Source organism: Lichenostomus cassidix, chromosome 18, assembly GCF_008360975.1.
Source record: "Lichenostomus cassidix isolate B80296 chromosome 18, HeHo_3.0, whole genome shotgun sequence".
In the NCBI taxonomy this organism is placed as follows: domain Eukaryota; kingdom Metazoa; phylum Chordata; class Aves; order Passeriformes; family Meliphagidae; genus Lichenostomus; species Lichenostomus cassidix.
The window spans coordinates 6,670,307-6,696,515 of NC_139498.1; the positions used below are offsets into that span (position 1 = coordinate 6,670,307).

General features: G+C 56.2%; 4 protein-coding genes across 8 annotated transcripts in view; 2 read left to right on the forward strand and 2 right to left on the reverse strand.

Moving 5' to 3' along the window:
- ITGB4 (integrin subunit beta 4) overlaps positions 1 to 10,313 on the forward strand; it is a 28,390-nt gene extending 18,077 nt beyond the window's left edge. The window contains exons 30-41 of one of the 3 annotated variants that reach the window (XM_085077763.1): positions 1 to 138; positions 654 to 836; positions 1,010 to 1,141; positions 2,156 to 2,356; positions 3,248 to 3,421; positions 3,878 to 4,051; positions 4,955 to 5,104; positions 5,781 to 5,969; positions 6,234 to 6,389; positions 6,845 to 7,009; positions 7,399 to 7,515; positions 8,091 to 10,313. In XM_085077763.1, the coding sequence (XP_084933889.1) occupies positions 1 to 138; positions 654 to 836; positions 1,010 to 1,141; positions 2,156 to 2,356; positions 3,248 to 3,421; positions 3,878 to 4,051; positions 4,955 to 5,104; positions 5,781 to 5,969; positions 6,234 to 6,389; positions 6,845 to 7,009; positions 7,399 to 7,515; positions 8,091 to 8,221 (1,910 nt within the window). In that variant the 3' untranslated portion in view covers positions 8,222 to 10,313. The remainder of the gene's footprint in view (positions 139 to 653; positions 837 to 1,009; positions 1,142 to 2,155; positions 2,357 to 3,247; positions 3,422 to 3,877; positions 4,052 to 4,954; positions 5,105 to 5,780; positions 5,970 to 6,233; positions 6,390 to 6,844; positions 7,010 to 7,398; positions 7,516 to 8,090) is intronic. The other 2 variants (XM_085077764.1, XM_085077765.1) reach the window with 2 other exon arrangements.
- Positions 10,314 to 10,584: 271 nt separating this feature from the next.
- On the reverse strand, positions 10,585 to 15,054 carry GALK1 (galactokinase 1). Its single transcript, XM_085077785.1, has 8 exons — positions 14,836 to 15,054; positions 13,817 to 14,006; positions 13,401 to 13,520; positions 12,790 to 12,925; positions 12,189 to 12,370; positions 11,818 to 11,968; positions 11,461 to 11,623; positions 10,585 to 10,780 (listed from the first exon to the last, which is right to left on the reverse strand). Exons 1-8 carry the CDS (start codon positions 14,989 to 14,991, stop codon positions 10,709 to 10,711), a joined length of 1,170 nt encoding a protein of 389 aa, XP_084933911.1. The 5' UTR covers positions 14,992 to 15,054; the 3' UTR covers positions 10,585 to 10,708.
- Positions 15,055 to 15,127: 73 nt separating this feature from the next.
- Positions 15,128 to 22,013, forward strand: LOC146429591 (uncharacterized). Of its 3 annotated transcripts, none has more exons than XR_014855605.1 (16): positions 15,128 to 15,738; positions 16,013 to 16,120; positions 16,204 to 16,276; positions 16,408 to 16,564; positions 16,649 to 16,694; positions 17,549 to 17,607; positions 17,714 to 17,749; positions 18,741 to 18,793; positions 19,063 to 19,195; positions 19,272 to 19,468; positions 19,690 to 19,735; positions 19,831 to 19,896; positions 20,402 to 20,461; positions 20,627 to 20,676; positions 20,867 to 20,962; positions 21,738 to 22,013. XR_014855605.1 is itself a non-coding variant. In XM_085077783.1 (16 exons), the coding sequence occupies exons 1-16, from the start codon at positions 15,366 to 15,368 to the stop codon at positions 21,770 to 21,772; spliced, it is 1,620 nt and encodes a 539-aa protein (XP_084933909.1). In that variant the 5' UTR covers positions 15,128 to 15,365; the 3' UTR covers positions 21,773 to 22,013. The 3 variants fall into 3 exon arrangements, 2 of the variants coding, with proteins under 2 accessions (XP_084933909.1, XP_084933910.1); XM_085077783.1 differs by having other exon boundaries at positions 20,627 to 20,709; positions 20,868 to 20,962; XM_085077784.1 differs by lacking the exons at positions 19,690 to 19,735; positions 20,867 to 20,962; positions 21,738 to 22,013 and having other exon boundaries at positions 20,627 to 20,709.
- Positions 22,014 to 22,794: 781 nt separating this feature from the next.
- On the reverse strand, positions 22,795 to 24,525 carry H3-3B (H3.3 histone B). Its single transcript, XM_085077788.1, has 4 exons — positions 24,375 to 24,525; positions 23,811 to 23,952; positions 23,581 to 23,734; positions 22,795 to 23,496 (listed from the first exon to the last, which is right to left on the reverse strand). Exons 2-4 carry the CDS (start codon positions 23,936 to 23,938, stop codon positions 23,368 to 23,370), a joined length of 411 nt encoding a protein of 136 aa, XP_084933914.1. The 5' UTR covers positions 23,939 to 23,952; positions 24,375 to 24,525; the 3' UTR covers positions 22,795 to 23,367.
- Between the last annotated feature and the right edge of the window lie 1,684 nt (positions 24,526 to 26,209).

The window sequence follows — 26,209 nt, forward strand, 5'->3', positions numbered from 1 at the left end:
TGCCCAGCGAGCCAGGGCGCTTGGCTTTCAACGTTGTGTCTTCCACTGTGACCCAGCTGAGCTGGGCTGAGCCTGCAGAAACCAACGGGGAGATCACGGCCTACGAAGTCAGCTATGGGCCTGTCAACGAGGATAATGGTGAGAGCTCATTTTTGGGTGGGACTGTCCAGCCAGGCTGAGGGGCTGGAGTACACCTTCTGCAGGCTGGGCTGGTCCCAAGCAGCAGCAGAGCCAGAACAGCTCCAAGTGTGTTTCTGTGAGAACTGGGATTTGGAGGGGTCACTTCTTGATGGAAAGAACTCAGAAAAAAATCACTGGTCGTGATTTAACCCTGCAGATGCCAGAACACTCTCTGTTCCCATTCACTTCCATAGTGTTTTATGTTATTATTCATCTCAAAAACTTAATTCCTTGGTCTAGATGAAGGGGTGTGGTGCCAGGAAGGTGCTATTTGTGACACACCAGGAACTGAAGACCTCTGCTGTAGCTTGAATTCAGCATTCACTTTGGGAATTTCCCTGAGATGATGCTGTTGTTGCCAGCAGCCCGAAGAGCTGCTGCGCCTAGTCCCAGGCTGTGCTCTGACACCAAATTGCGGGGTGTTGTGGGGTCCTGTGTGCCTGGTGGGTGACAGACATGCCCGTGCCTTGCAGAACCCATCGGGCCCATGAAGAAGGTGCAGGTGGATGACCCCAAGAAGCGCATGGTGCTGATCGAGAACCTGCGCGAGTCGCAGCCCTACCGCTACACGGTGAAGGCCAGGAACGGCGCGGGCTGGGGGCCCGAGAGACAAGCCACCATCAACCTCGCCACGCAGCCCAAGCGCCCCATGTCCAGTGAGTGCCTGCCCGGGCAGGGAGCAGAGGGGCAGGAGCTGTGCTGGGGAGAGCTCCCCATCACCCCAGCTGCTTCCCTGCCTCTCTGCTGCACCAGGAGATGCTGAGAGCCAGCCTGAGCATTGTGTGGTTTTTTGCTGCTTGTCTAATGCCGCTTTCCACCTGTCCTGCAGTCCCCATCATCCCTGATGTCCCCATCATTGACGCAGAGGGAGGTGAGGACTATGACAGCTACCTGATGTACAGCACAGACGTGCTCCGCTCTCCAGCCGGCAGCAAGCGGCCCAGCGTCTCTGATGATTCAGGTTCGTGTCTCTGGGTTTGAAAAGGTCATTTCTGACATTCATTTTCCTTAACAGCAGCTTTCAGCAATGAGCTTCACTGCTCCTTTCCATCTCTTAGAGATGGGGAGATCCAAGTCGTGGAGATGGTGGAGATCAGCTTTTCCAAAGATCAGTAGCTGCATCCATGGGAACACTTGGCTGGTCACAGTGTAAATAAGGCCAGTGCCTCTTTGTTTTAGCCATGAGGCAAAGAGAAATCTCAGTGTGGGGTGGGAAAGGAGCTTTTCATGACCCTCCCTGCTCATCTTCCCTTTGTGCTGCCATTTGGCTGGACCACAAGAGTTACTGTCAGCAGACAAGCACCAGCAAAGGCACAAATCTCTGAGTCCCTTTGATGCTCAGTGTCTTGGCCAAGCCAACAGGAGGGAACCAGCAGTGCTGGGGAGGCACTGCCACTCTTGCTGCATCCCTTCACTTTCTGCATGAGGCTGACTCCCTGGTCTTGTGCCGGGACAAGGAGGGGAACGTGGGCTGTGAGTGAAATGATGAGGTGTGACTGTAGGATCTTCTCTGAGGGGGTTCTCCAGGGCCTGGGACCCAAAAGCAAGTCCCTGGTCCGTTCAGAGAGCAAGGTGATGGGGACACCAAGAGTCTGACCACCCTGAGTGCACGTCAAGGAGTGACAAGACCTCTCTTGAGCAGGGCACAGTTGTTGCAGACTCTTCATGCAGGGACAAGCGTGTGGTGGGAATTTGATCCTCACCTTTTGCCGCGATGGACACAGGGCTGGAAAACTATGCAGGGGTTGAGGAACCTCCTGCATGTCATACTCCCACCATTCTCCAGCTCCCAGTCACACGAAAGTTGCACCACCTGAACTCCTCAGCTCACACGTGGCACCACGGGCCGTGAACAGGCATCGTCCCCAGCGGTGCTTGTCCCTTCCCCTCCCCAGCAAGCAGCACAGAGGTGGCGGGTGACCCACCCTGTCCCCTGCAGACCGTGCCAACACCAGTGCTTGCGTTGTCCCAAAAGGCTCCAGGTGGAAATTTGTGCCGCTGCTGGGAGAAGAGCTGGACCTTCGCCGCATCACCTGGAGGCTGCCACCCGAAACCATTCCCCGCCTGTCCGGCAGCAGCCGCCTCTCCTCGGACACCGAGGGGCTCCTCCAGGAGGAGGACAGCGCTGTGGCTGCTGGCAGTGTGAGGAGGAGCGCGACGCCCCGGCCCCAAGCAGGTGAAGGACGGCTCTGTTCCGGCACTGAGTGTCCTGTCCTGTCCTGCTCCGAGCCAAGGGGTCAGCAGATGGGCTCTGTGTCCCCTGCCTCCCCTCGTGTGCCCACCCTCGTGTCAGTGTGATCTCCTTCAAAACCTTGTCCTGCTGTGTCTGCTCACAAGAGTGTCAAGGTAACCCCATCTCGGCACGGACTTGGGAGCCTGCTAGCAAGTTGTTGTTACCAAACGCTGGATCCTCGAGGCAGGAGCAAACTCAGATGATGCCTGCTAAGTGCCACCTCCAAGGGCAGCTCTTCACCTTAATTAAGTGCCCCGAGCTTCTGGGGCAGATCTGCTGGACTGTTAAACAGAAGTCACTCTCTTGTGGGTGGCTGATCTCTCCTGGCCTGCTGGGAGGAGATGGGGATTTTTTTTTGTCAAGGACCAGAACAACAGAGTGGAGTTTGCTTTTCAGATCCAGCTGAGATGGGACCCAGAATGAGATCTGGAGAAACCACCTCTATAATGGGCTGTTTTCCTTCTTCCACCTTCTTTTTAAAATCTGAAATTATAAACCTTTGCTTGCGTCTAAGGGGAGATGTGAGAGAACATGGCAAGAACCACATGGCAGTGCCCCAGCAAGGCCGAGGTCTGGAGTTACCTTGGGCACCATGGTGTGTCTGGTGCTGGGTGTAGGGAGAAGTCTTTGTTCTCCTCCTTGTCTCTGCGTCGTCCTGTTGGGTGTTGTGGCTTGTTCCAGATGCAGCATTCCAGAGCCACATTCCAGAGTGGCTGAACCTGGGATGCAGCCTAGGCAGGGGGGCATCATGATGCCTTCTGCTTCTTCCCCGTGGGATCTGGAGCAGGAACTTTGTCCACAGCCCCATTCCTCACGGTGTGTCCTCTTCCACAGAGCACTTGCTGAATGGCCGAGTGGACTTCTCCTTCCCTGGCAGTGCCAGTGGCACCTTGACCAGGACAGCCAACAGCAGCTACCACCAGCTGAGCTCCCACATACACCAGGAGCACAGGGTGATGGGGAGCTCCTCGCTGACAAGAGACTACTCCACCATGCTGATGGGGCACGGTGAGTGCTCTGCTTATGGGGTCTGTCCTTCCCTTCCACCCCCAAGGCTGTCCTGGGATCCACACCTTAAAGTCCTTTTGTGCTCACAGTTAAAAGGAGCCACAGGTCTGGAGGACCATGTCCTCACCACTGATGCTTTGCCAAGGCCACTCTGCTCCCAGACCAGTTTGGAAAGGTTTCCCACCCCTCACATGCAGGGCACTGAGGGAAGGAAGCTCCATCCTTATGCTCACACCATGAAGCACTCCAGGGAGAGCACCTCTCTCCTCCTCACTCCATCCAGCAGCGTGGTTGCCTCTCAGCTCCACGTGTGTCAATCAGCTGGTGCTGACAAAAGGTGGTTCAAAGATTCTTGAGACCTGAGCCTTAAAAAGTCACCTGTGCAGGAGCCTGGCCTGAACCTGCTCTGAAGCCTCCAATGGTGTTTTTCTCTTTCTTCTTGCACTGCTTCTGTAGATTACCCAGGGACACTCCTCCCTCCCATCCATGAAGATGCTGGGAGGACACTGCCCCGGCCCCGGGACGTGGGTGTCAGGAGCAGGGCAAAGGTGAAGGGTTACTACCCCAGCATTGGCTGTCGGGACTCTATAATCATGGCTGCTGGGTCTGCAGGGATGTGCAAGTTCATAGGTACAGCTTGTCCAGTGTCTCCTCCCAGCCACACATCCCATAATAGCCCAGCCACCGCCCATCCATGAGCTGTTGCCATCCACTGCTCACCCCAAACCCCTCTCCATGGCTTGCTGTGTGCTGTGCTGATCTTCCTCCTGACCCAGCCTGCTCCTCCATCACATCACCTTTCCATTTGCAGGTGAATTCTGCTGTGTCTCACCCCAGCTGGACTGATTAACACTCACCACCACTGCTGCCACCGTGCTCTGATCAACTCATTGTCCCCATCCTCTTCATTCCTAACCAGCTTCTTGTTCTCAGTCTTACTCCACAGGCTTTGAAGAACTCTTGGAGAGAACGTGTGCTCCTCAGGAGATGTCCCTCTGCAAGCTCCTTGTCAGTGAGGGGCTTCAGTCCCTGAGTGTCACCTGGGAGGCTCTCCATGAGCCTTGTGTCCTAGTGGGATGAGCTGAGGAGCACCAGATGTGGTCCCAGGCCACATGAACAGGGCCTGGAGGTGTTGGGCTGCTTTAGCTGTAGGTTAGGACCAGAGTTAACTGACCCACACCTGATGAAGCCTGTGGAGCTTCTGGCAGACTGGACAGGGTGATTAGGGGTGAGTGAGGACGGTCACAGCCAGCACCAGGCCCCTGCTCTGGGCTCTCTGCCCCAGGGGGATGAAGCTTACTTTAATTTGTGCCACCAAGCTTGGCACCCCGAGGCCATGGGACACCCCTGCAGCTGTGCAGAGCCAGCCAGTCCCCCATCATGACAGGTCAGCCTGCAGAGATGACATCTCACCACGTCCTCCTCGAACCATCAGGACCATCCCATGTTTCATGTGCCACCCCAATCCTCTCCCCCAGCCCCCTTAGCCCCCATCCTCCAATTCTCCAGCCTGATGTTCCCTTTCTGCCTCAGACTCCAGGAAGCCTCTGGGCATCCCTGACACCCCCACCCGCCTGGTGTTCTCTGCCCTGGGCCCCACGTCCCTGAAGGTGAGCTGGCAGGAGCCACGCTGCGAGAAGGAGGTACAGGGCTACAGTGTCCAGTACCAGCTCCTCAATGGAGGTCAGTGAACAGGCACTGGGGGCTTGGTGGGGGTTTTGGGTGGTGGAGAGTCTGCTCTGGCTCTTTTGGCTCTGGGTGAGCCTGCTCTGAGCGAGGGGTGTTGGGCCAGATCATTTCCAGAGGTGCCTTCCAACCTCAGCCATTTGGGAATTCAGGGTCCTAAATCTACTTCTCTGTAGCCTTTTTTTTTTTTTTTTTGTGCAGGAAATGTTGCAGCTACCCCAAAGCTTTCATTCCCTGTTTCTCCTAGAGGGAGAACAATTCCAGATGCTTGTACAATCATCTGTCCTGCAAAGAAACTCCCCTTTCACTGATTCCTTCCATCAGCCCAAACATCTTATGTGAAGGTTTTTTCAACATACGTGATTTGGAAGAAGGATTGAAATGAAAATATCTTATTTTTACCTGAATCTCAGGGCAGCGTTAGTGAAAATATAATTCTTTTGTCTGAAAATCCTTGAATTTTCAAGAAGCTGTTTATCCCAAGACTGGTTTTTTTTGGAAAAACATCTTGTACTGCACTAGCCACTGTTGGTGACAAGGTGTGATGGAGGTGGTTGGGGAAGGACCTTGAAAGGCTTTTCCAGGCAGTTTAGGATAGAGTTTAGGTGAAAGTTTTGCCTCTGTCTTTGTGCCTGTGGTGTGGTGTTGATGTCCCCTCCCCTTTGTGTCCCAGGAGAGGTGCACAGGATCAGCATCCCCAACCCCAGCCAGAACTCGGTGGTGGTGGAGGACCTGCTGCCCAACCACTCCTACATCTTCAAGGTGAAGGCGCAGAGCGAGGAGGGCTGGGGCCCCGAGAGGGAGGGAGTCATCACCATCGAGTCCCAGGTGGACCCGCAGAGCCCGCTCAGCCCCGTGCCAGGTGAGGTGGCTGGGGACACCAGGGTGGCACTGATGTCTCTGCTGCTGTCTACAGCGCTGTCCTCACTGTTTTCTCTCTGCTTGCCACATGCTGGGCTCTCCTTTCCTTCCCTTCCCCTCATTTTGGAACAGGATCTTCTTCCCCACACTTGGCACTTATTGTCCAGACAGCTGAGCCCTTCCAGCTCTCTCCATAAATGCTGTGTGCAAATCCCTCCCAGGCTCCCTTTGCTGTGATTCTGACGTGGCCCCCATGCCCTTGCAGGTACCCCCTTCACCCTGAGCACTCCCTGTGCCCCTGGACCACTGGTTTTCACTGCCCTCAGCTCAGACTCTCTGCACCTCAGCTGGGAGAGACCCCGAGAGCCCAATGGGCCCATCCTGGGCTACAGGATCACCTGTGAGATGCTGCATGGAGGAGGTACAGAATCAGGCTGAGACAGCCCAGCTTCCTTGTGTCTTCCTTCCAAGATGCCTCCAGCTAACACAGCAACTTGCTGCATTTTGGCTGGGTTGAGTTAGAGAGTTGTTTGCTTACATCAGTGCAGACAAAGTGGGGACATGAGGCTGATTCCAGGCCTGGGAGCTGCTGGCTCTCCTGACTCTTTGTGCCATTGCATGGTCTGGTCTAACAAATGTGGTGGGAAGAGGAAGGACCTGTTGATTATTGCAGCCCAAACCTGGTGGAGGTTGGTTGTTGAGGTTCCCCACTGTAGTAAAATAGGGTTGTCTGAACCCTTAATAGGACTGGGTGAGATCCTACAGCCCCTGGGTTGTACAAAGCTCAGGGAAAGCCAAGGTAGCAGAGTGGGAGGGTGTGTTTGGGGAGACAATCACTCTTGTCTGTCTTCACCACTCTGTGTCTGTGTGGATTAGGGGAGCCCAGGACGATCTATGTTGAAGGAGACAACCTGGAAACCACCCTGACTGTGCCCCACCTGAGTGAGAATGTCCCCTACAAGTTCAAAGTGCAAGCCAACACCACCCAAGGCTTTGGGCCAGAGAGGGAAGGCCTCATCACCATTGAATCTCAGGACAGAGGTACAGTGCCCTGCCTTTGTGGGGGTGCAAAGAGAAACCTCTCAGAGCAGGGAGCACAACTCCTGCAGTCCCTTTCCAGCTCTGGTGGTGACCCTGTGCTCCATGACAGACATGGAGACAGTGCTGTGCCTGGTGAGCACTGTCCCAGTCCTGGAGCACTGAATGAGGGAGAATTTGCCAGTGTTTAATTTATGGTGAAATTTCTGCCTGGTTGTACAAACCCCTGGAGGGTTTTGTCCTTACTGCCCAGGGGTGAGACCTTCCCAGTCCTCCCAGTTCCTCCTGAACCTGGCTCTGGTGTGAGCAAGGGAAACCTCCTGAGCCTCCTGGTGCTCACAGCTGGAAGCTCCTTGTTTCTTGGCTGACTTTCCCATTTTCCTTCTCCCCAGGTGCTTTCTCCCAGTTTGGAGGACAGCAGTACATGAGAGAAGAAGTTTACAAATTCCCCACCGAATACACCACCAAAACCAGCATCAGCCATTCCTCTCTGGATCCCCACTTCACAGGTAGGGGCTCATGGTTGCTTTGCAGCCCTCAGAAAACAAAGGATAATTCTGCTTGTCCAAAGGTCTGAAGGTGCTTTTACCTCAAATGCCAAAGGCAGGGAAGGAGGGTCTGTCAGGTGGATCAGCTCCTTTTCTACACCATGTCCTAGCTTTGCTCCAGGGACAGTTGCAGTCATGTCCACACATGCTGCCCATTCCTGGAGGGAATGCTGAATTCCAGAGTTTCCCAGCACTATCACTAGGGACCAAATCACAGCTCTTCCTGCAAGGTTTGATCTCTTCAAAGCAGAAAAAACCAGAGCAGCGGGACAAACATCTTTAATCCCATCAGTGTCATTGTCCCACATTGTCCCACTTGAGCTCAGGGGTTGATGCTGCAACACAGAGTTTGGGAGATGTTAGGAGATCCCATATTGAGTGACACAGCAAAGCACTGAATCACTTGGTGCAGAGAGGTTTCCCATCAGAGAAAGTGGGACAGACTTTAGGTATTTAGCACAAACTGCCTGGAATGCTGAGGCAGAGCAGCCCCTGTTCCCTGTGATGACCCCATGCCTGCTGCCTTCCCCTCACAGACGGGATGCTGGTGAGCACCCAGCGTGTGGAGAACTCCAGCAGCACCCTCACCCAGGAGTTCGTGAGCCGCACCGTGATGGCCAGCGGGACTCTCACCCAGCACGTGGAGAGGCAGTTCTACGAGGCTTGAGCCAGGCCAGGCTGAGCACCAGCAGGACTTTTGGGATCAGAAGGCAGGATTTGATGGAACAGCCCAAGGGTGCTTTGTCCAGGCAGTGCCTGGGTGGCTCCTCCTGTGGGCACAGACCCTCTGTGGCACTCTGAGCTCTGGGCTTCTCCTTTGGAGCTCAGCACACTGAAAGCTCTGGCACAGCTGGGTATGTGAGCTCATCCTTCAGGGCTGAAATTGGGGTGTCTCCGTGGCTCCAGCCTCACCAGGTAAATGGAACAGAATGATTTATTCCCTGATCCTCAGTTTTGAGAGGATCTCAGATGTCAAAATCCTGATTTATAGAGGGTCACCATTTCCATCTTCGCTCCAGGCTCTCTGGCAACTCGCCTGTCCTCTGGAGATGGTTGTTTTGTTCAGTTTGGTTTTTTTCCTGAGAGCTGCAAGGTAGGGTTTTGGGGTAACCTATGCTTTCTTACTGCACCTATTTGTGTCTGTCCTCCGCTGCTGACATTTGGTACCATGATAGCAAAGAATAACCTTTCATTTGTGTTGTGTCACTTGGTGGCCTCTGATGCTTTTTTTTTTTATTTTTGCATACAATATTGTACAGTTTTCATAGTATATATATAAATATATATAAATGTATTTTATTATTTTATAAAAAAAAATGGAGGTGGATGAGATCTGTGCTGAATGTGGAGGCTACACTGGGATTGTGGCTGCTGAGAAACATGGATAACTGGAAGAAATGAGTTAAGGGCTTGATCCAAAAGCCACTTGAACCCTGTGATAAGGCTGGTGAGGAGCTGGTGGGCTCTGCCTTGGACCTTGTATCCTCCAGCACCAGAGACTCCAGCAGAAGGCTGCAAGAGGCCAGATCCACTCCCTGCAGAGCATCCACCAGCTGGGCACTCCTCAGCTGGAGCACTTGGATACAGAAGGGCTGGGAGCTTTCCAAGGGACAAGGATGGGGATGGCCCCAGCAGCTGAGATGGGAACTGTGCTGGGATTCCTTACACAGCTGATGTGGAGAGTGTGAGATGCTGGGGCAGAAGCTGTTTGGTATCTTTTAAAAGGCTTTTTGCCCAGCAGTGATGTCCATAAATGGGACTGTGGTCCATCAGTAAACACAAAGAGCAAGCCTGGGAACAGCAGGTGCTCCCATCATCCTGAGCACCTCTGAGACTCCTTCAGCCCAGCTTCAGCTCCCCTCACATGGGGCTGGGCAGAGCTGAGACCCTGCTGGGCTTCATTTCCCAGCACTGGGCAGGATCCCTGGAGTCTCCCTGCCCTCTGCCAGGGAGAGCAATCAAGCTGTCTTGCCAAGCAGGACAAGGTTTCTCTGGCATGTTCCAGCTGCATGGGAGCAAACAAGGAGCCTGCCTGGAGCAGCAGCTGCCCCTGCTTTGGCTTACAGCTTGCAACCAAAACAGCAGCTGCCTGGGTGCCCTGACAGCTTCAGCAGCCTTGATGCTTCTTTCTGTTTTCCTTTTTTTTTTAATTTCTTCTTTTCATTTGGACTCTGAAGAAGAGCTCACCACTGACAGTTCCCTCTCCTCTCCAGGTTGTTTATTTCACTGGAGGGGAGGGGTTGTACATCTTCCAGTCAAAGATGGATGGGGGTGAACCAAGTCCACAGGAGTCTCCAGCACTGTGGATGGAGCTGGGTCAGTTTTGAACGTGGCTCAAGGGATCTTTCACCAACCCTGTGGTTTTACTGTGCCTTCAAGAAGCACTTATTTCTCCTGAGCAAGTGCCAGTGGCATGAGCCTGCCTCCCTCCCTGTTCCCATCTCACCTGTGGTTGGGGTTTTTTCTCCTCCTGCACAAGGACTCTGTGCTCCAAGGTAAAACACTGAGCACTGCCTGAAAAGGGAGTTTTCCAAGCATTTTAACCAAAGATGATCCTGCTATCCAAGAGCAGAGTGTGGCCCATCAGCTGCTCTCCAGGGAATCAGGCCATCCCCATGCACATACACTAACCCAGACTTGTCTTTTATAATTTCATCTGCTTCTTGGAGCTGATGCTGTTTCAGCCTTTCCAAGCTGGATCCAGAGCAGGTCTTTGATCAGATGGCTTCCTCTTGCACTCAATAAATATTTTCTCTATATTCTGCCTCTTTGTTTTTACTTTTTTCTAGAAGTAAATTAAGAAATCCCTCCCCAGTGCAATATCCTCCATCTGCAGCAGAGGCAGGGCATGTGCCAGAGGCAGATTCCCAAGCAGGAACTTCTGTACATGTCAGTGCCTGCTGCTCCCCCACTGCCATCCCCTCCTGTGACCACAGCTCTACTGGACCCCACAGCCCAGTGCAAACTGGAGTTAAACCAGTCTCCTCTGAGGAACAGCCCCCAGTGATTTTGGCTCTCATTGGCACAGAATGACTGTGCAAATGTTTGGCATTTATTAGGCAAATAATGCAGATGGATACACAGATCCCCTTGGGAAAGCCTCGGGCAGGGAGGCAATGCCAGCCCAAGGTTCCCAGATGAGGTGGTCACTCCTCTAGAGGGGCAGAGCCTTTGCCCCTGCCGAGGGCTTGGTGAGGTAGAAGGTGGCTGTGCCACTGTATTTCTCCTGAAAAACAAGAGGAGCAGTCAAGGCTGGGGTTCTGGGTTTGGGGGATGCCAGAGCTGGGGAGAAAGGTCCTGTTGGTCAGTTCCACACCCACTCCACCTCCACTGGACTTTAACTCCTGGTCATGTTCCCTCTCTCCCACCTTGGCAGAGGCATAGCCCTTTTGGTCTCTCCTCATTTTAGACCTTCCCCTGCCCCTTCTTTATCTCCCCAGCTATTGACAGGGTGCACCACGACCTCACAGAGCAGTAAAACCATGCTCTGCCTTGTTCCCAGGATCCACATCCTGACACCCTCATTCTGCTGGCATTTCTAGCTCCCTGTGCACACCAAGGTGCTGATTTAGGGAACACTGGTGATGGTACTGAGATCTTTCCTGCGCTGCAACTGCCAGTGCTAAGCTCAGCAGTGTCCATGCTCAGCTCAGATCACTTTCCTGTAGATGGATTTGGCCTTCCTGAAGCACCCCTTCACTCCCTTTCTCGATGCAGTGAGGCTCTGTGACTGTCAGTGCTGAACTGCCTGCAAGAGCTTGGTGGCATCATCTGCCTTGGGGCCACCCCTGCCTGGGCTCCACCAACCCCAAATGGCTCAGGAGTGACACTTCAAGAGTGTCCCTGTGCTGTGCCCCTGAGTGCTCCCTTGGGATCTTTCCCTCCTGGTGCTTTTCTGCCACATACCTGGATGTGTTTCTGGGCTCTCTCTGCAGCTCCAGCTTCCAGCAGGGTCACTGTGCAGCCTCCAAAGCCTCCCCCAGTCATCCTGCTGCCATAAACCCCATCGACTTCCAGGGCTGCTGCCACCAGCTCATCCAGCTCTGGGCAGCTCACTTCATAGTCATCCCTGGAGAGAGGAGACAGTGCTCTGCCCTGTCCTGCACCCTGGCTACAACCACAGCACCACTACCAGCTGAGATTTGTGTTCTGGTGCAGTCACTGCTGTGACAGTGATGTTGGATGCTGCAGATCCCAGCCCAGCTCTGCCTGTAGGTGTACATACAGGTGAGGCAGGCTGTGAGCATCCCTGCTCATCCTCACCTGAGGGAGTTGTGGCTCTCCACCATCAGCCTCCCAAACAGCTTGTAGTCCCTGTGCTGCAGAGCCTGTGCTGCCTGGGCTGTCCGTGCTGTCTCGCTGATGACATGCCTGGCCCTCCGGAACACCTCGTCCCCCAGCCGGCTCCTGGCCCCTGTGGAGACATTGGTGTCCCTGCAGCAAAGCCTCCCTGTCTGTGGGGTGCTGCTTGGGGTGAGCATGGCTGCACTCTGCCACCACCCTGTGCCAAAGCTGCTCTGCATGCAGCACACTCCCATCAGCGTGAACCACCCGCCTGCCCCAGGTGCTGCCCCACAGTCTCAGCTCCTGATGCCCCAAGGAGCAGCCAGAGCCCAGGGAGGGACTGTCCCCACCTTCCAGCTCGGCCAGGGTGGCATCCCTCAGGCTGGCCTTGCCCAGAGCTGCCGCTGCCTCCTCGCACTGCCGCCGGCGCGTGGGATACTCGCTGCCCGACAGCGTGTGCCGCACGTTGGAGTTGGTGATGAGCACGGCCAGGCTGGCATCGGCCAGAGGGACAAGGACAGTCTCCAGGGACCTGCAGGGAGAGATCAGCCATGTGCCTGTCCCCTCTGCCCGCCCTGGCCCTTGGACACCTGAGGGAGGCCACGTGATAGGCAGCTCCTGAACCACAGAGGCAAAGTCCAGGTGGTTTACGATTTCAGCCAAGCATTTCACTCTGTCCCAGTTATTAGTTCCATAGTCCCAACTATTAGTTCCATTAGATCCCTAATGATCACGGGACAGACAGCATGGGCAATTAGCAGAAAGGCTGCACGAGGAGTAATCAAGACAAGGACTAATTACAATGTAGGCAGCCCCATCCACATGATGAGGTGCTGGGCTGGGTTCAAGGGCTAACCCCTCCCTGAACTTCCACCCTTATTTCATGGCCACAGGATCAGCTTATCCCCAGGTGCCTGAGGAGGCACAGTGAGCTCAGTGCTCAGCCCTGACCTGCAGTCGATGAGCAGTGCATGGCCTTCCTTGCCCATCACAGATATGAACTGGTCCATGATCCCGCAGGGCATCCCAGCAAACGTGTGCTCCGCTTTCTGGCACGCCAGCGCCTTGGCTACCAAATCCCCATCATCTGTGCCACAGCAGAGACACACAGGTTAGCAGCTCTGGCACCTTGTCCCTTGCCCTGGAGCAGGGGGAGCAAACACAGAAGTAAAGGGTTGTTTTCCCATGGAATGGGGCTTTGCAGCTGCTTGCTCCTGCACCCCTGTATGGCATCCATGCCAGCCTGGGTCTGCAGATCCAGTTGGATGTGAGAATTTGACACTGGTGTCTTGGACCTCTCAATCTCTGGGAACATGAAGGTGGGGAGAAGATACTCCCAGGGCAACATACTCTCATCCCCCTGGCCAGCCCCATGAATTTTAGAGGTCTGAACAGGTCAAGCTGGATGAACCAGAGGAGGCACACAGGCAGGGCAGTGCCAGCTCTGGCTGCAGTGGGGAGTTGGGACCCCAGGGGCTGTGGGATCTTGCTAAGGGCTTCCCCCTCATCCCAGCTCCCACCTGGAAACACATGCCAGGCCCCAGGGCTGGCTGCAGGCTTACCAGGGCAGAGCTGCTGGAGGAAGGTGTAAGTAGCCACCTCCAGGGCAGCCGAGCTGGAGAGACCCCCGCCCAGGGGGATGTTGCTGGCTACAACAGCGCTGAAGCCTGGCACAGGACCACCTGCAGGAGGAGAAGGGAGGCCATGAGTTCCTGGAGGGCTGGATGTGCTCTACAGCTCACAGGAACGACACAAGGAGCCCCTGTCCAACATTTCAGAGCACAGGGTGACCCACAGCTGCACCCACCCCGAGCACAGGGACATTTGGAGCCGAGGTGGGCTCTGCTGGAGCCTGATGCAGACACAGCTGCAGGATTGCACCAGTGCTGGAAGAGCCCCTGGAGCATTCCCAAAGCCAGGTCTGAACACCACTCCCATGCAAGGGGGACTCTGTCCCAGCCCCGAGCCCAGACCTTACCCCGGTAGTGCTGGATGGCTCCCTTGATGTAGTTGGCCCAGCAGGGCAGCCCCGGGCTCAGAGAGCTGCCGGGACGGGGAGCTGGGAACTGCACCCTGTGGGGCTTGTCTGCCTCTGCCGAGATGGTGACGATGGAGATGGTCCCGTCCTGCGTGGGGGATCCCACCAGCACCGTCCCCAGATGCAGGGCCTGGGGGAGGGAAAGGTGGGCTCAGACCCCGTGGCATCCCTTGGAGCATCTCTACAGGGATGTGTCCCCATAGGGGACAGCTGTGGCTGCTTCTGCCCACAGCTGGAGCACCCGAGTGTTCTCTTTAACACCCCCACTGCACACTCTGGCTTGCCATACAATTAAACTTCCTGGCTATTTATTGGCACACAGGGTCAGTCTTCCCACTGAGTGCTGTGCCTGACCCCGCAGCTCCATGCCAGGTGCTGCTTGTTGGGCTCCGGGGGAGTGGTAACCTCGTCAGGGATGGGAGAGGCTTCTGGAAGTTTTCCTGCCTGCCAGCAAATTCAGCTGACCTGCTCCCACGCTCCTCGGCCTCACAGAAATTAGCTGTGGGTTTGATTTAGGACTGAGTGGGGACTTCCCTGCTAAGCCAAAGGAGCTCGGAAGGAGCAGGAAGCTGCTGCTGTTCTGAACTATCTCTGCCACCAAAACATCGCTCTCTGGGAACGGGAAGTTGTTTGACGGGGTTGCAGAAAAAAGGCTTCATCCTCTCGGAGAGGCGATTGGGAAGAGGGAATCACATGAAGAGAGTGAGGAGTTGGTCTGTAGGGGGAGCGGCAGCGGGTCTCACTCTGAACCCCATAGTGCTGGGCAGGGGATCCGGGGGGAGAATGGTGAAAGGGACACCCTGGAGGATCCCTCAAGGTCCTGGGTGGGGTGTCCTGGAGGGGACATCCTGGGACGGGGGTGGGAAGGCGGTGGCCAGGACCCCCGGCGGCTGCCAGGAGGACCCGGAAGGGTGACAGGGCGAGCGCCCGGGGCCGGGGCGGCGGAACACAGCCCTTACCATGGGCAGCACGAAGCCGCCGTTGTAGTCGGTGTGCTCTCCGATGAGGTTGACCCTGCCGGGAGCCCACGCCGCCAGCACCGCCGCAACCCCGAAAGCCTCTTCGTGCGCCCGGCGAGCGGCCGCCAGCAGCGAGGACGAGCCGGGATTCTCCATGGCCAAGCTGCACTGTCCCCGATGGGTCCCGCACTTCCCCAGGTAACCCCGCACCGCCCCCGAGGGGTGCCACGCTTTATCGCCCCGCACCGCCCCGATGGGTCCGGCACCGCCCCCGAGCCCCGCACCGCCCCTGGAACTCCGCTCCGCCCCTGGGCTCCGCACCGCCCCCGAGCATCCGCACGGCTCCCGGGTCCCGCACCGCCCCTTCTCACAGTGCTGCGGATCACCGTTCGTGCGGGGGCATCCCTATGGCCAGGGCGAGCGCTCGCCCTCACCCTTACACACGCCTTGTGTACCTACGGCGGGGCGGCAGCGAGGCTTTATAACATATATATCCATATCCCAAAGGCTGTCTTAATACACGTATAAATATGTGCCTGCTTGATCAGGTGTCTCATATACGGGGGTTATGCCAATGCAATGTATGGAACTTACATATCTGCACAGATAAATATGTATACGTGTGTCGCTGTGTCACATCTGTACATATCAGGGGCTGCGCTTTCAGTTTAAGTACACGTACACCTGTGTTTGCACGGGAGAAGTTTCCCCCGCCCGTGGGCCAGGGCTGCTCCGCTCCGCTCCTGGGGCGGGGCCCTTCCCAGTTCCCCGTTCCCGGTTCCCCGTTCCCTGTTCCCAGTTCCCCGTTCCCGGTTCCCCTCCAGCCGCCGTCCCGGGACCGCCTGGCCCTGGGGGTCGACGAGCCCATGGCCAGGAAGGAGCCGCTGCTGAGCGCCCTGAAAGGTGAGCATGGCCCCCCCCCGGCAGCTGCCCGAGCTCCGTCCAGAAGCGCTTGGCCGCGCAGCGCTACCGGTCTGACCGGCCGGACGGCGGCTGGGGCTCCCCGGGCGAGTTCCGCCGCCCGACCTTGGCTGCGAGGAAGTTTTCCCGAGTTCTGCCCAGCGCGGCGGGGACAGCCGGGCAGTGTGGGGTAGTTCAGGGGTGCCGGACCAGCGCTGTCCCCTTGGTGTCCCCTCTCCTCTCCCACGGGTGCCGCTGCTCTCTCTCGTCCCCGCAGGAGGGGTGCTGAGGCTGCGGGAGGGCGGTGAGCCCTGCACGGACACCTCGCCGCACCTCGCGTCCCTGTGCCAGCTGCTGGAGAGCATCCTGCGCAAGGGGCTCCGACGTGAGTGACCCTTGGTGCCCGGGCGGGGGTGGCAGCGTCCCCGAGCCCGCGGTGAGGGATCTCACCCTCCCTTTCTCCCGCAGAACCGGCCTGGGGCTTCCGCAGACGGGATTACTGGCACTGGCTGGAGCAGCTTCCCACGGGGACCGGCGGCAGGTGAGTGTCCCCGAGCTAGAGTGGCGTGCAAATCTGAGCTGTGGTGGCGTCTGTCGCGACATGCAAAGACCCCGGGCGCAGGGAGAATGCTCCGGCGTGTTGCCAAAGCTGCTTCCCCTCTCCCCACCCAGGCTGAGCCCTCTGTCCACCAGCATCCGGAGCGCCGGGGGCTGTGAGCGGACGCGGACGGCGCAGGGCCGGGGGCGATACTTTCTGCGCTTGGCCCTGCAAGGGAAGGTGCTGGCGGTGGCCGTGAGGCAGCTGGCACAGAGCCCCCGGCTCCTGGAGGTGCGGCACGGGCTGGGAGCTGCTAGCCACGGGCCATGGGCTGCGAAACAGCGGAGTAATGGGTGCTGTTTGGCTGTGTTTCAGTTCTATGATCCAGGGAGCTCCATCCTCGGCAGTGAAGATCTCCGGGGTAAGATGGTGGCTAACCCGAGGCAGGATGCAGCTTTTGTTATGGCACTGCACTGCTGCAGGGGAGGGGGAAGAGTCCACTGTGATTTTTCTGATCCAAACTTAGCGCTGGAATCTAAATACGCTGCTGCAGTGATGGGGGAAAAAAAAGGTGTAAATATTTAAACAGGGTTTGAATCTGTCTAAGGTTGGCTTAAGTGGCATGGTATAGGGAAATTGCTTCTGAAGTATCTTCCCTGTTATTCCTTTGTACCAAGGATTCTGGTTTATCACTGTGGCTTTGAGGGGAGGCCATGCTGGATAGGTCTGGGCTGAGGGGTCACACAGGAGGTTTAAATGGCTGCATTGCCTTGACAAGGCTGCAGCACTCCATCCATCCCCAGCCGTGCTCCTTGGGGGGCCAGGCCAGGGTGGAAGCCTTTAATCTTTTGATTATGATAAATAACCCCATGTTAAACCTGTGCGTCAATGGTTTATAAATCACCCGCACTGCTGGTGCAGGAGCAGATTGCAGACCCAGCAGTGTGATTGCAAGGTTTGTGCAGGAGAGCCTGGGCAGCTTTGCTGTGCTTCTAGGGGGAGAAATAGAGAGAGTCAGTAGTGTTTGCTGCAGGCCTTGGTCTGAATTTGGGGAAAACAGGTACTAAACTGCACCCGTGCCAGCAGCAGAGCCTGAGATGAACCTCCAGCAGCAGGCTGGCTGCTGTGGTGCTGGGATGCTCTCAAGGCCTTGCTCCCAGGGCTCATTAGTTACACTGAAAATGGCTTTATTCTGTCCTCTGCCGTGTCCCTGTGAGGCTGTGGCTGCCAGGAACCCGCTGGTGACACTGCCTCTCCATCCCCATCCCTCTGCAGAGCCATTCCTCTCACTGCTGCTGGTGCTGACAGAGATGGATTTCTCCCTGGACCTGCAGGTGCAGTGGTGAATCAGTGGGGTGGTGACCAGCACAGGGCTGCCAGTGTGGGGCCCTGGCCCCTTCCTTGCCGGGACTGATGGCTCTGACATTCCTTTGTTTGCAGAATTGCAGCTTCTTGGACGAGAGCTGGCTGCTGCTGGTAAGAGCCCATTGCTCCCCAGAGCTGTCCTTCTGCCACCTGGCCCTTCCTGAAAAGTCAAATGAGGAAGATAAGGAATGGTTTGGTGGGAAGGGATTGCCATGCACACAGGGTGAATTGGCTCGGGTTCACCAGGATGAGCAGAGCTGCCTCTGCCACCGAGGCTGGATCCTGCTGGGTACCTGTGCTGTCACCAGGAGCAGATCCCAGCCTTCCTGCGAGTAAAACCAAGCAAGAGAAGTACCCAGGCCTAAATCGCTGACATAAGTGAAGTTTTCCCATGCTCCCTTCCCTGATTTCTTGCCAAAAAGATTCCCCATTTCCCTGGGCTGACACAGATTACGCATCAGTTGGTTTCGCTCTCGGTTTGCTCAGTGAAACATCAGTGTGCTATTGAGAACAGCAGGGACGCCTTCATGTCTTTTAACGATGAAGAGCATCATCCGCCGCCTTTTAAACCCAAAAGAATCCCCAAAAGGCTCAAGGCAGCTTTGGGACTGGTCGAGGCATGCACTGAGCTGTGGTGCTGCTGCAGAGCCTGGGATCCCACTGGCCTTTGGGCATTTCTGACAGCAGTGCCCCTGGCCGAGCTGGCCGCGTTTCGGGTCCCTGGCTAATGCGATGTGACAGTAAGTGCTGCTGCAAACAGCAGCAGCTCTGGGGAGGCACAGCCACATCCCCGGCTGTGTGGGGACATGTGGGGTGAGGCAGGAGGGCTCTTCAATGAGTTAAGGGTTTGCTGTTGCTTTGCCATGCCATCCATAGAGCAGCTTTGTCCCTTCAGGGTCTGGCCACAGCTGAATGCCAAGAGAGGAGAGAGACAAGCAGCCACTGATGGCTCCAGCTCAGCCTGGGGCTCTGGGGACTGGCCTCTCCCTGGGCTGCCAAAGCCCTGGGCTGGCATCAGTGCAAGAAGTAATCCAGGGCATGGGGTCCCTTGAATGTCCCATGGCCTTTGGCAAGGCCACTGTCACCGTCTGCTCTCTTTCAGGTGTGCAGCACTTATGAGACAGTCCCGTGCCGAACCCTGGGGATGGTGCTCAGGTAGGAGCCCTTGATCCTCCTCTCCAATCTCCAGAGAGATCTGGTTATCACAGCACTCAAACTGCCCCAAAAAGGGAGATAAATACCCTGTTAAGAGCACTGGGGCTGTCTTGGGTGCCCTTCTTCCATCAGCTCAGCCTTGCCAGGATCTGCTGTCTGTGAGGTGGCTTTTCCCTGCATCCTGTCTATGGGTGAAATGTCACAGATGGTACAAAAGGGGGGCCAGGCAGGGTCCCTGGGGCTGAGCTGAGGCTCAGCTGCACCCCCAGGTACGTGGATGGCCGAGTCTTTGTCACCAAGGTGCTCCCTGAAAGCCAGGCAGAGGTGGACGAGGTGGTGCTGGCTGGTGACATCCTCGACGACATCAACGGCTGCTCACTGAGATGTGCCTACCCTGGGCAGGTGGGTGGTGACAGAGGGACAGGGTGTCCCCCCCTCTCCTGCCCCCCTGCTCCCCTCTGCTCTCCCCTCTCTCCAGGCTGGGGCCATGCTGCAGAGGCTGAAGGGACAACCGCTCACCTTCCACCTGCTCCGGTGGCGGTGGCACGACGGGGAGGTCTTCGAGCCACTGCTGCCCTACCTGAAGGCCCTGAAGGAGAAGGAGCCTCATTTCCAGCTCCAGCGCAGCCCCTGGCACAGGGATGAGGGGCAGCCACGGCAGCTGCAGGGGGGCAGGTGGGTCTGTGCCATGGGGAGCCCCCAGGCTGGGCTGAGGGTCCTGGCACTGGGGTACCCCATGCCCACACTATCCCTGATCTCTGCTCAAGACTGTGAGGTCAAAGCTGTCCCCGTGGCCAGGGGGTGGGGGAAGGCTGGGAGCATCTTCCCCTGCAATAAGAAGCAGGAGAGATGTGTGAGGTCCTTCCTCTGATGCCCCCAAGCCCTTTTCTCCCCAGGCTGCTCTACAACCTGCAGTACCTGGGCCAGACCAGCGTTGGGACGGTGAGGCTGTGGGGCAGACCTGCCATGGGGTGAATCTCTTCTGGAGTTCTTTTCATGTGTCCATGGGTTATTCCCTCCTTCCCATTCCGTTTCAGTATGGTGGCAAAGAGGTGCTGGAGGAGGCCATCCCTGCCGTGCTGGAGAGGGTCTTGGCAGCTCGGGTGAGTGACAGGACTGGGGACATCCTGTGAGGGCTGGGAAGGGCTCTGTGAGAGAATACAGGGAAACAGGGTCCCTGCCATGGATATTTTTTCCTGCCAGTTCCAGGGTAATTTGGCTTGACTGAATATTTGCCACCCCATCACCCCTGTGGGGTTTTGTCAGGTCAGAAGCATCTCTGCAGCCAGAATAGGGAAGGGTACTAATGAAAAATATGCAACCACCTGCAGGAAAGCACTTGGAAAACTGTGGGAAGGCTGAGCCTGCTTCCAGAGGTGCTTCAGGGCTCCAGGTCATTGCTGTTTGAACCTTTGGGGGGTTGTTTGTGAAAAGATTGGAAGCACTAGGTGGTGGGAGGAAAAGGGCAGCACAGAGAAAACTGGAAAAAGCTGAGCTTGGCTGTGCTTCGTCACCTCTGCATTTGGATAATCTCTGGTGAGCGTCTGATTAAAAACAGAGCTCAAGGCTGTGCTGACTGGGGCCTCTTCCCCGCCATCCCCCCTGCAGGAGGTTTTATTTGATGTGAAGGAGGCAGAAGTCCTTGTGCAGGAGAAGGCTTCTTCCAAGGTGAGTAAGGGACATCCAAGGTCTGAGTGACTCACAAGGATGCTGGGATTCTGGTGGCATGGAGAGCCCAGCTGGAAGGGTCCTGGGGACAGTGTGAACCAGGAATGGGGCCGACAGGGACTGAGTACAGCCCTCAACACCGTCCCCTTCCTGTCCCCTGCGCAGCTCCTGTGCCGCCATCCCTACCCCTCCATCTCCTGCGTGGGACGCTGCACGTGGAGCCCCAGGATCTTCGGCTTCTGCGTGATGTGAGAGCTGCCTGTGGGCCCTGGCAGGGGGGACAGAGGGATGTGGGTCTGGGAAAATAAACAAGCGAGGTCTGGAGCAGCCGCAGGGTCCCTGGAGTGGCTGAAGGCAGGGCTGGGCTTGGAGCTCTGCTGGATAATGGACGTGTTTCCATTTTTAGCTCTTCCCCCGAGAGCCCTGACGGGAGCACGTTCGACTGCCTGGTGTTTGCATCCAGTTCTGAGCAAGAATGCGAGGAAATCATCAGCAGAATCGGTAAGGGAAGGGTTTATGGCTTCAGCTACCATCAGTGACACTGTGGAATACCAGGAATTCTGTTCCGGTCCACCACATGCAGGATCTGACTTAATTCCTTTTGTTGGGGTTACTAAGATGAAGAGATACTTTGGTATTTTTCTGGTGTGGGTTTTGCTTGTATTGCAAGGACCTGTAGACAATGATTTTATTTTAAGAAACAGCTTCTAGGCATACCCAGATGCTTCATTGTTTCCAGTAGGGACTTGGAGGAAATACTGCTTTTAAGGGATGTTATTTTAAACATACTTTTCCTGCAGGAGCTGAGGCTGCTACTGCAGCTCAGCACCAAACCAAGCATTCACAAATCCCATCACTTGGAATTTTTCACTTTCAATTGGCCTATATGCAAGCATGTGGTGCCTCCTGAATTACATGCGCTGCTGAGGACGCTCAGATTTCCCATGGGGACATCCCTGCCTGGCAGTGGCCCTGAAGAGACCAGCCCAGGTGATTGACTTGAGATTGCTGAGCCTCACCTAAAGTTGGAGCTGGTGCTTAACTTTGCATCTAAATTGTGAACTTAATTACTTTGTATCAAAGAATCTTTTTCCCTGCAGGTTTAACGACAATAGGAAAATACTTGTTTGAAACCCATCATTTTAGAACAGGTTTTTAGCAGGATATTGCTGCTAGCTAGGGGCTGGGTTTGCCCCAAGTGCACTTGGGAGTGTAGGACAGGGAGGTGAGGAGGCGATTGTGTAAGAACATGGCTAAGGAGTGCCTGTTCCTCCAGCTGCAGGATTTAAGCACACGGAGTGGTTTGTGTGATGAGAGAAGCTCGTGATGAGGCACCACTGTCCCACCGTGCCCAGCACCAGCTGAGGGATGCAGGCCCTGACTCCCAGAGCATGCACAGCGATGGTTTTTATGCTCTTCCAGACTATCTGGGGGGAGATCACGGACAGCCAGTGCTGATTTACTCCAGGCACTGGCAGGAAGTGCTGCTGCTCTGCCCCAAAACACCACAGGCCCTTCATTGGAATAAATCAAGCCAGGCTGGCTCAACCACTTCCCTGTGCTTTCTGTGACAACTCCAGCCTTACTCGTGCATCCTGTTCTAGCAGGGCCGAGTGGCCTTGCCCTTCAATTTCCCTGTTAATTACCTGTGGCTCAGGTGCAGTCTGAGCACCAGCACAGCCCAGCAGGCTCTGGCTGCTCAGGAACCCAGACCTGCCTCAGCCAAGCCCCAGGTTAGGGTTTGCATGTAATCCCACTCCATCCAAAACAGGCTGGATGGGAAATGAGAATCCCATGGAGTGCCCACCCGTTTGCTCAGCAGCCCATCTGCTGCCAGGGTGTGTAATTAGCTGTTCCCCTCACACACATCCCACGGCGCTGATCCGGGACTGGCACAGCCCAATCCCATGGGAACACTCACATCCCCCACCTCAGCATCAGCACTGCCTGGGACCAACCACGGCGTTTCACTTCAGCCACAGCAGTACATTCAATTCCAAATAAACTTTCCCTGCACCCACTGTAAAGGAGAAAAGAACTTAGTGCTAGGTTTGTGCCCTGATTAGAGAAAAACCTCCCAAAAAGCTGCTGCAGCTTCAGCCAGTCCTCCTGGATACCACACAGGCACAGGGCTCTGCTCTCAGTGGCCCTTGTCATGGACTCAAGCTATACAAAATCTCCAAAATACTCCAAAAGTGGCCACACGTTCTCCATTCTGTTGACAGCCGATGTAAAGTTGCAACAGCAGCAGCCCAGGATTACAGGGATCTGGAGGAGGAGGAGGCAGAAGCTTCTTCAAGCCCATTCAAACCAAATGACAAAGACTCCTCACATGTGAATGTAAAACATTTAATTTAAAAATGTTGACACTACAATATATAAAATAGCTATTATAAATGCACATAGTGTATTCTATAGCTGCCAGGTTTACGTTTTTAGGAAACTGTAAGTTACACTGTGGTTAAGACTTGTAGTTTCACCCTCTGAAGGAAGTCCACATTTGATCACAGTGATGCATGGTCAGACTAACAGCCCCAATTGTTAAACACTTGGATCAAGTCATAACCAGTTTTATTGCAAAAGGACCCTGTACACATTTATATCAATTCTAGTACCTTACAAGTTTAGCTACCCAACAAGTCATTAACATACAGAAACATGCATGAGAAGCAAGAAAGAACACCCATCCCTTCTGCATATTAGCAACTTGTCACTCCCGAGCCCGAGGCTCAACATCACTGAGGTTTATGTGAACAGTCACTTTTAGCATTCATCCTGAGTGAAAGATGGAATGACTTAAGTACAAATGCAACATATTATAAACAATTTCTTACAAAAAAAGTCACAAATTAAAACCAAAGTATTTTACAGAATTAACTACAAAACACCATAAAAACAGCCTTCACTTAAGCCCTCTCTCCCCGTATCCTGCGAGCCAACTGGATATCTTTGGGCATGATGGTGACTCTCTTGGCATGGATGGCACACAGGTTTGTGTCTTCAAACAGACCCACCAGATATGCCTCGCTGGCCTCCTGTTTTAAGAGCACAAGAAAAAATATTAGAAACTCTCAGCGCAGCTCCCCCAACGCCGCGGCCCAGCCGGCCCTCAGCAGTACCTGCAGCGCACCGATGGCTGCACTCTGGAACCTCAAGTCTGTTTTGAAATCTTGGGCGATTTCCCTGACCAGCCGCTGGAACGGCAGCTTGCGGATCAGCAGCTCCGTGGATTTCTGATAGCGACGGATCTCACGGAGCGCGACGGTTCCCGGCCTGGATGGGAGAGGGAGGAGGGGGCGGTGAGGCGGGGCAGAGGCTGCGGCAGCCAGGGCCGAGCCGGGGGCCTTACCTGTAGCGGTGAGGCTTCTTGACGCCGCCGGTAGAGGGGGCGCTTTTCCGGGCCGCCTTCGTGGCCAGCTGCTTGCGCGGCGCCTTCCCCCCAGTGGACTTGCGGGCGGTCTGCTTTGTACGGGCCATTTTTCCTCACTTACCTATAGAGACAGGCACGCGTGACACGGGGCCCGGCTCTCCCCGGCACCCCCAGGCCCGACGACACAGGGGCCAATCGCCTTAAGCGCCAGATGCCCCCCTCCTCCGCCGCGGGCAGACGGCCAGCGGCCTCCCCCGGGACGGGGAGGAGGAGTCTCGGTTACCCCGCCACCCCCGCCTCGCGGCCCAGCCGCTCCCCTCCCCGGGGGAAGCGGACTGAGTCACGCCGCCTCCTCCTTCCTCCCGGGCCGCCCCGGAGTGGGGGGGCAGGGAGGAGGCGCAGGGGGGGGATGGGAACCGGCCGTGACTCAGGGCACGTAGGCAAGGCCAGGCCTGTCCGCCGCGCTCCGGGAGGACCCAAGGCCGCGAACGGCCGCGCAGCACCACCGCCCGCCTCGGGACGCGTTCGCTATCTGGTACTTACCGGTAGGAAGAGAAGGAAGCGCCGGTGCCGGTAGCGCTGCGCGCCGAAGCTCTGCGCTCTGAAGCTACCTCGAGCTGCTCCTCAGCCGCCGCACCGCTCACTGCGCCCTCCCCACCGCGGGGACACGCATTTTATAGTGGGGGCGCGCGCGCTACGCGGTGACATCACAATGCCTGGAAGCAACGCGCCGCGCTATTGGCCGGGACCTCCGCCGGCGCCGTCGCGTCACCACACACAAAGGCCGTGCTCCGGTTCCCCGGCGCTGATTGGGCGCGCCGCCGGGCGCTGATTGGTTGTTAAAGTAGGCGCCCGATTGGGTGTTGCGGGAAGAGAAGAGGCCAATCGGCGATGGGCGAGCGCTCTGCGCGCTGATTGGACGAAACGGGGCAGGGTTTGGATCCTACCCTTTGTTGCGAAGCTCCACAATGGGAAGTCAATAGGAGCGGGGCGAGCGGCGGCGGCGCCGCGGGATCCCCCGGGCACCCCCGGCCGGCCCCGGCCGCCCCCGCCGCACAGCGCCGGCCCCGGCCTGCGGAGCGGAGGCGCCCGGCGGGGGCTGCGAGCGGCGAGGGCCGGGCCGCGGGGTCCCCCCCGCCTCCGCTCCCTCTCCCCCGGGAGCCGCCGGTGTGCGGCCGCTCGACACCCGCGCTCGGGGGTGTCCGTGGGGCGAGGGGAGGCCCTCGCACGGGAAGGGGTCTGGCAGCGCCGCCGGCATTTCCTGCCCGGGTTTCTCGTTCCAGCTGCCAAGGAATGGTTGTCACGGGACTCGGACTCGCAGTGGGCAGCAGGGCTGGGATGTGACTGCCCCAAGTCAGAGCCTGACCTTTGGCCCTGGGAAGGGAGCAGTCAGGAGTTGGGGCTCAGCCCCTCTACGCTGCCATTCCCCAAATCCCGCGGGCCCTGGGGGTCACCTTCATCCCTAAAGCGAATCACAAAGTTTCATTGCAAGTAGAAATCTCGAATCCAAGCTCCCTGATGGTACCATCTTAGCATTTATCTTCCTAAGATAAATAACAATTCAATTTTAAAAACTTGTCTTTTGGGGAAAGCTGCTGCCTTAATTTATACCTTGGTTTATATCACTATTTTAGTGTATTTGCAGTGACTGTGGAGGCAGGTCCCTGCCCCCACGGGAAGGCTCCCAGGATCAAGAAGAACAGGTCCCAAATGCCCCGCAGTTGTAGCACGTAGGGTATGCAGGGAACACAAACAGACGCTCCCCAAGGCGTCCGTGAGCTTCCCAAAGCGCAGCGCAGCTGGAATCACCCACTCTGTGTGAAGATGTGCATCCTCACGCTCTGGGGTCAGCCCTGGCGTGGTGGGAAAAGCCAGGATGGAGCTTGGAACGTCGGGAACATGTCAGGAGTGTGTCCTGCTCATCCACCCGCTCGGCCACTCAAGCAAACCGTGGTGTGACAGGGCTGTCACATGTGCCCAGGCTGGGACTGCCCGAGGGATGTTGTCTCCCCTGCATCTCCCCTGCCTCTGGTCCTCGTTTTCAGGTTCATTTTCTCTCTTCCAAAAGGAAATGTTAATTATTTATCAGAGGCAAAAAGCTGTGTATCCACAGAGTGGCTTGGGAGGGATAGGTAAACACTCACTGCGTTGGTTTGGAAAATGGAGAGGGAAGAATTCCCCTTTCGTCTGAGTTGTTGACGCTTAGGAAAATGAAAATTAGGAACTGGTTCTGGTGGTAACACCTTTTAATACTTTTGATTTGTTACTCGTAAAAGCTTACTGTGCTGTCACTAATGCCAGGAGAAACTTTGTTACCAGGAGTTCAGAGGCTCCTTAATTATTTCCTCCTCCATGTTTTCATAGCAATGGCTATTTGC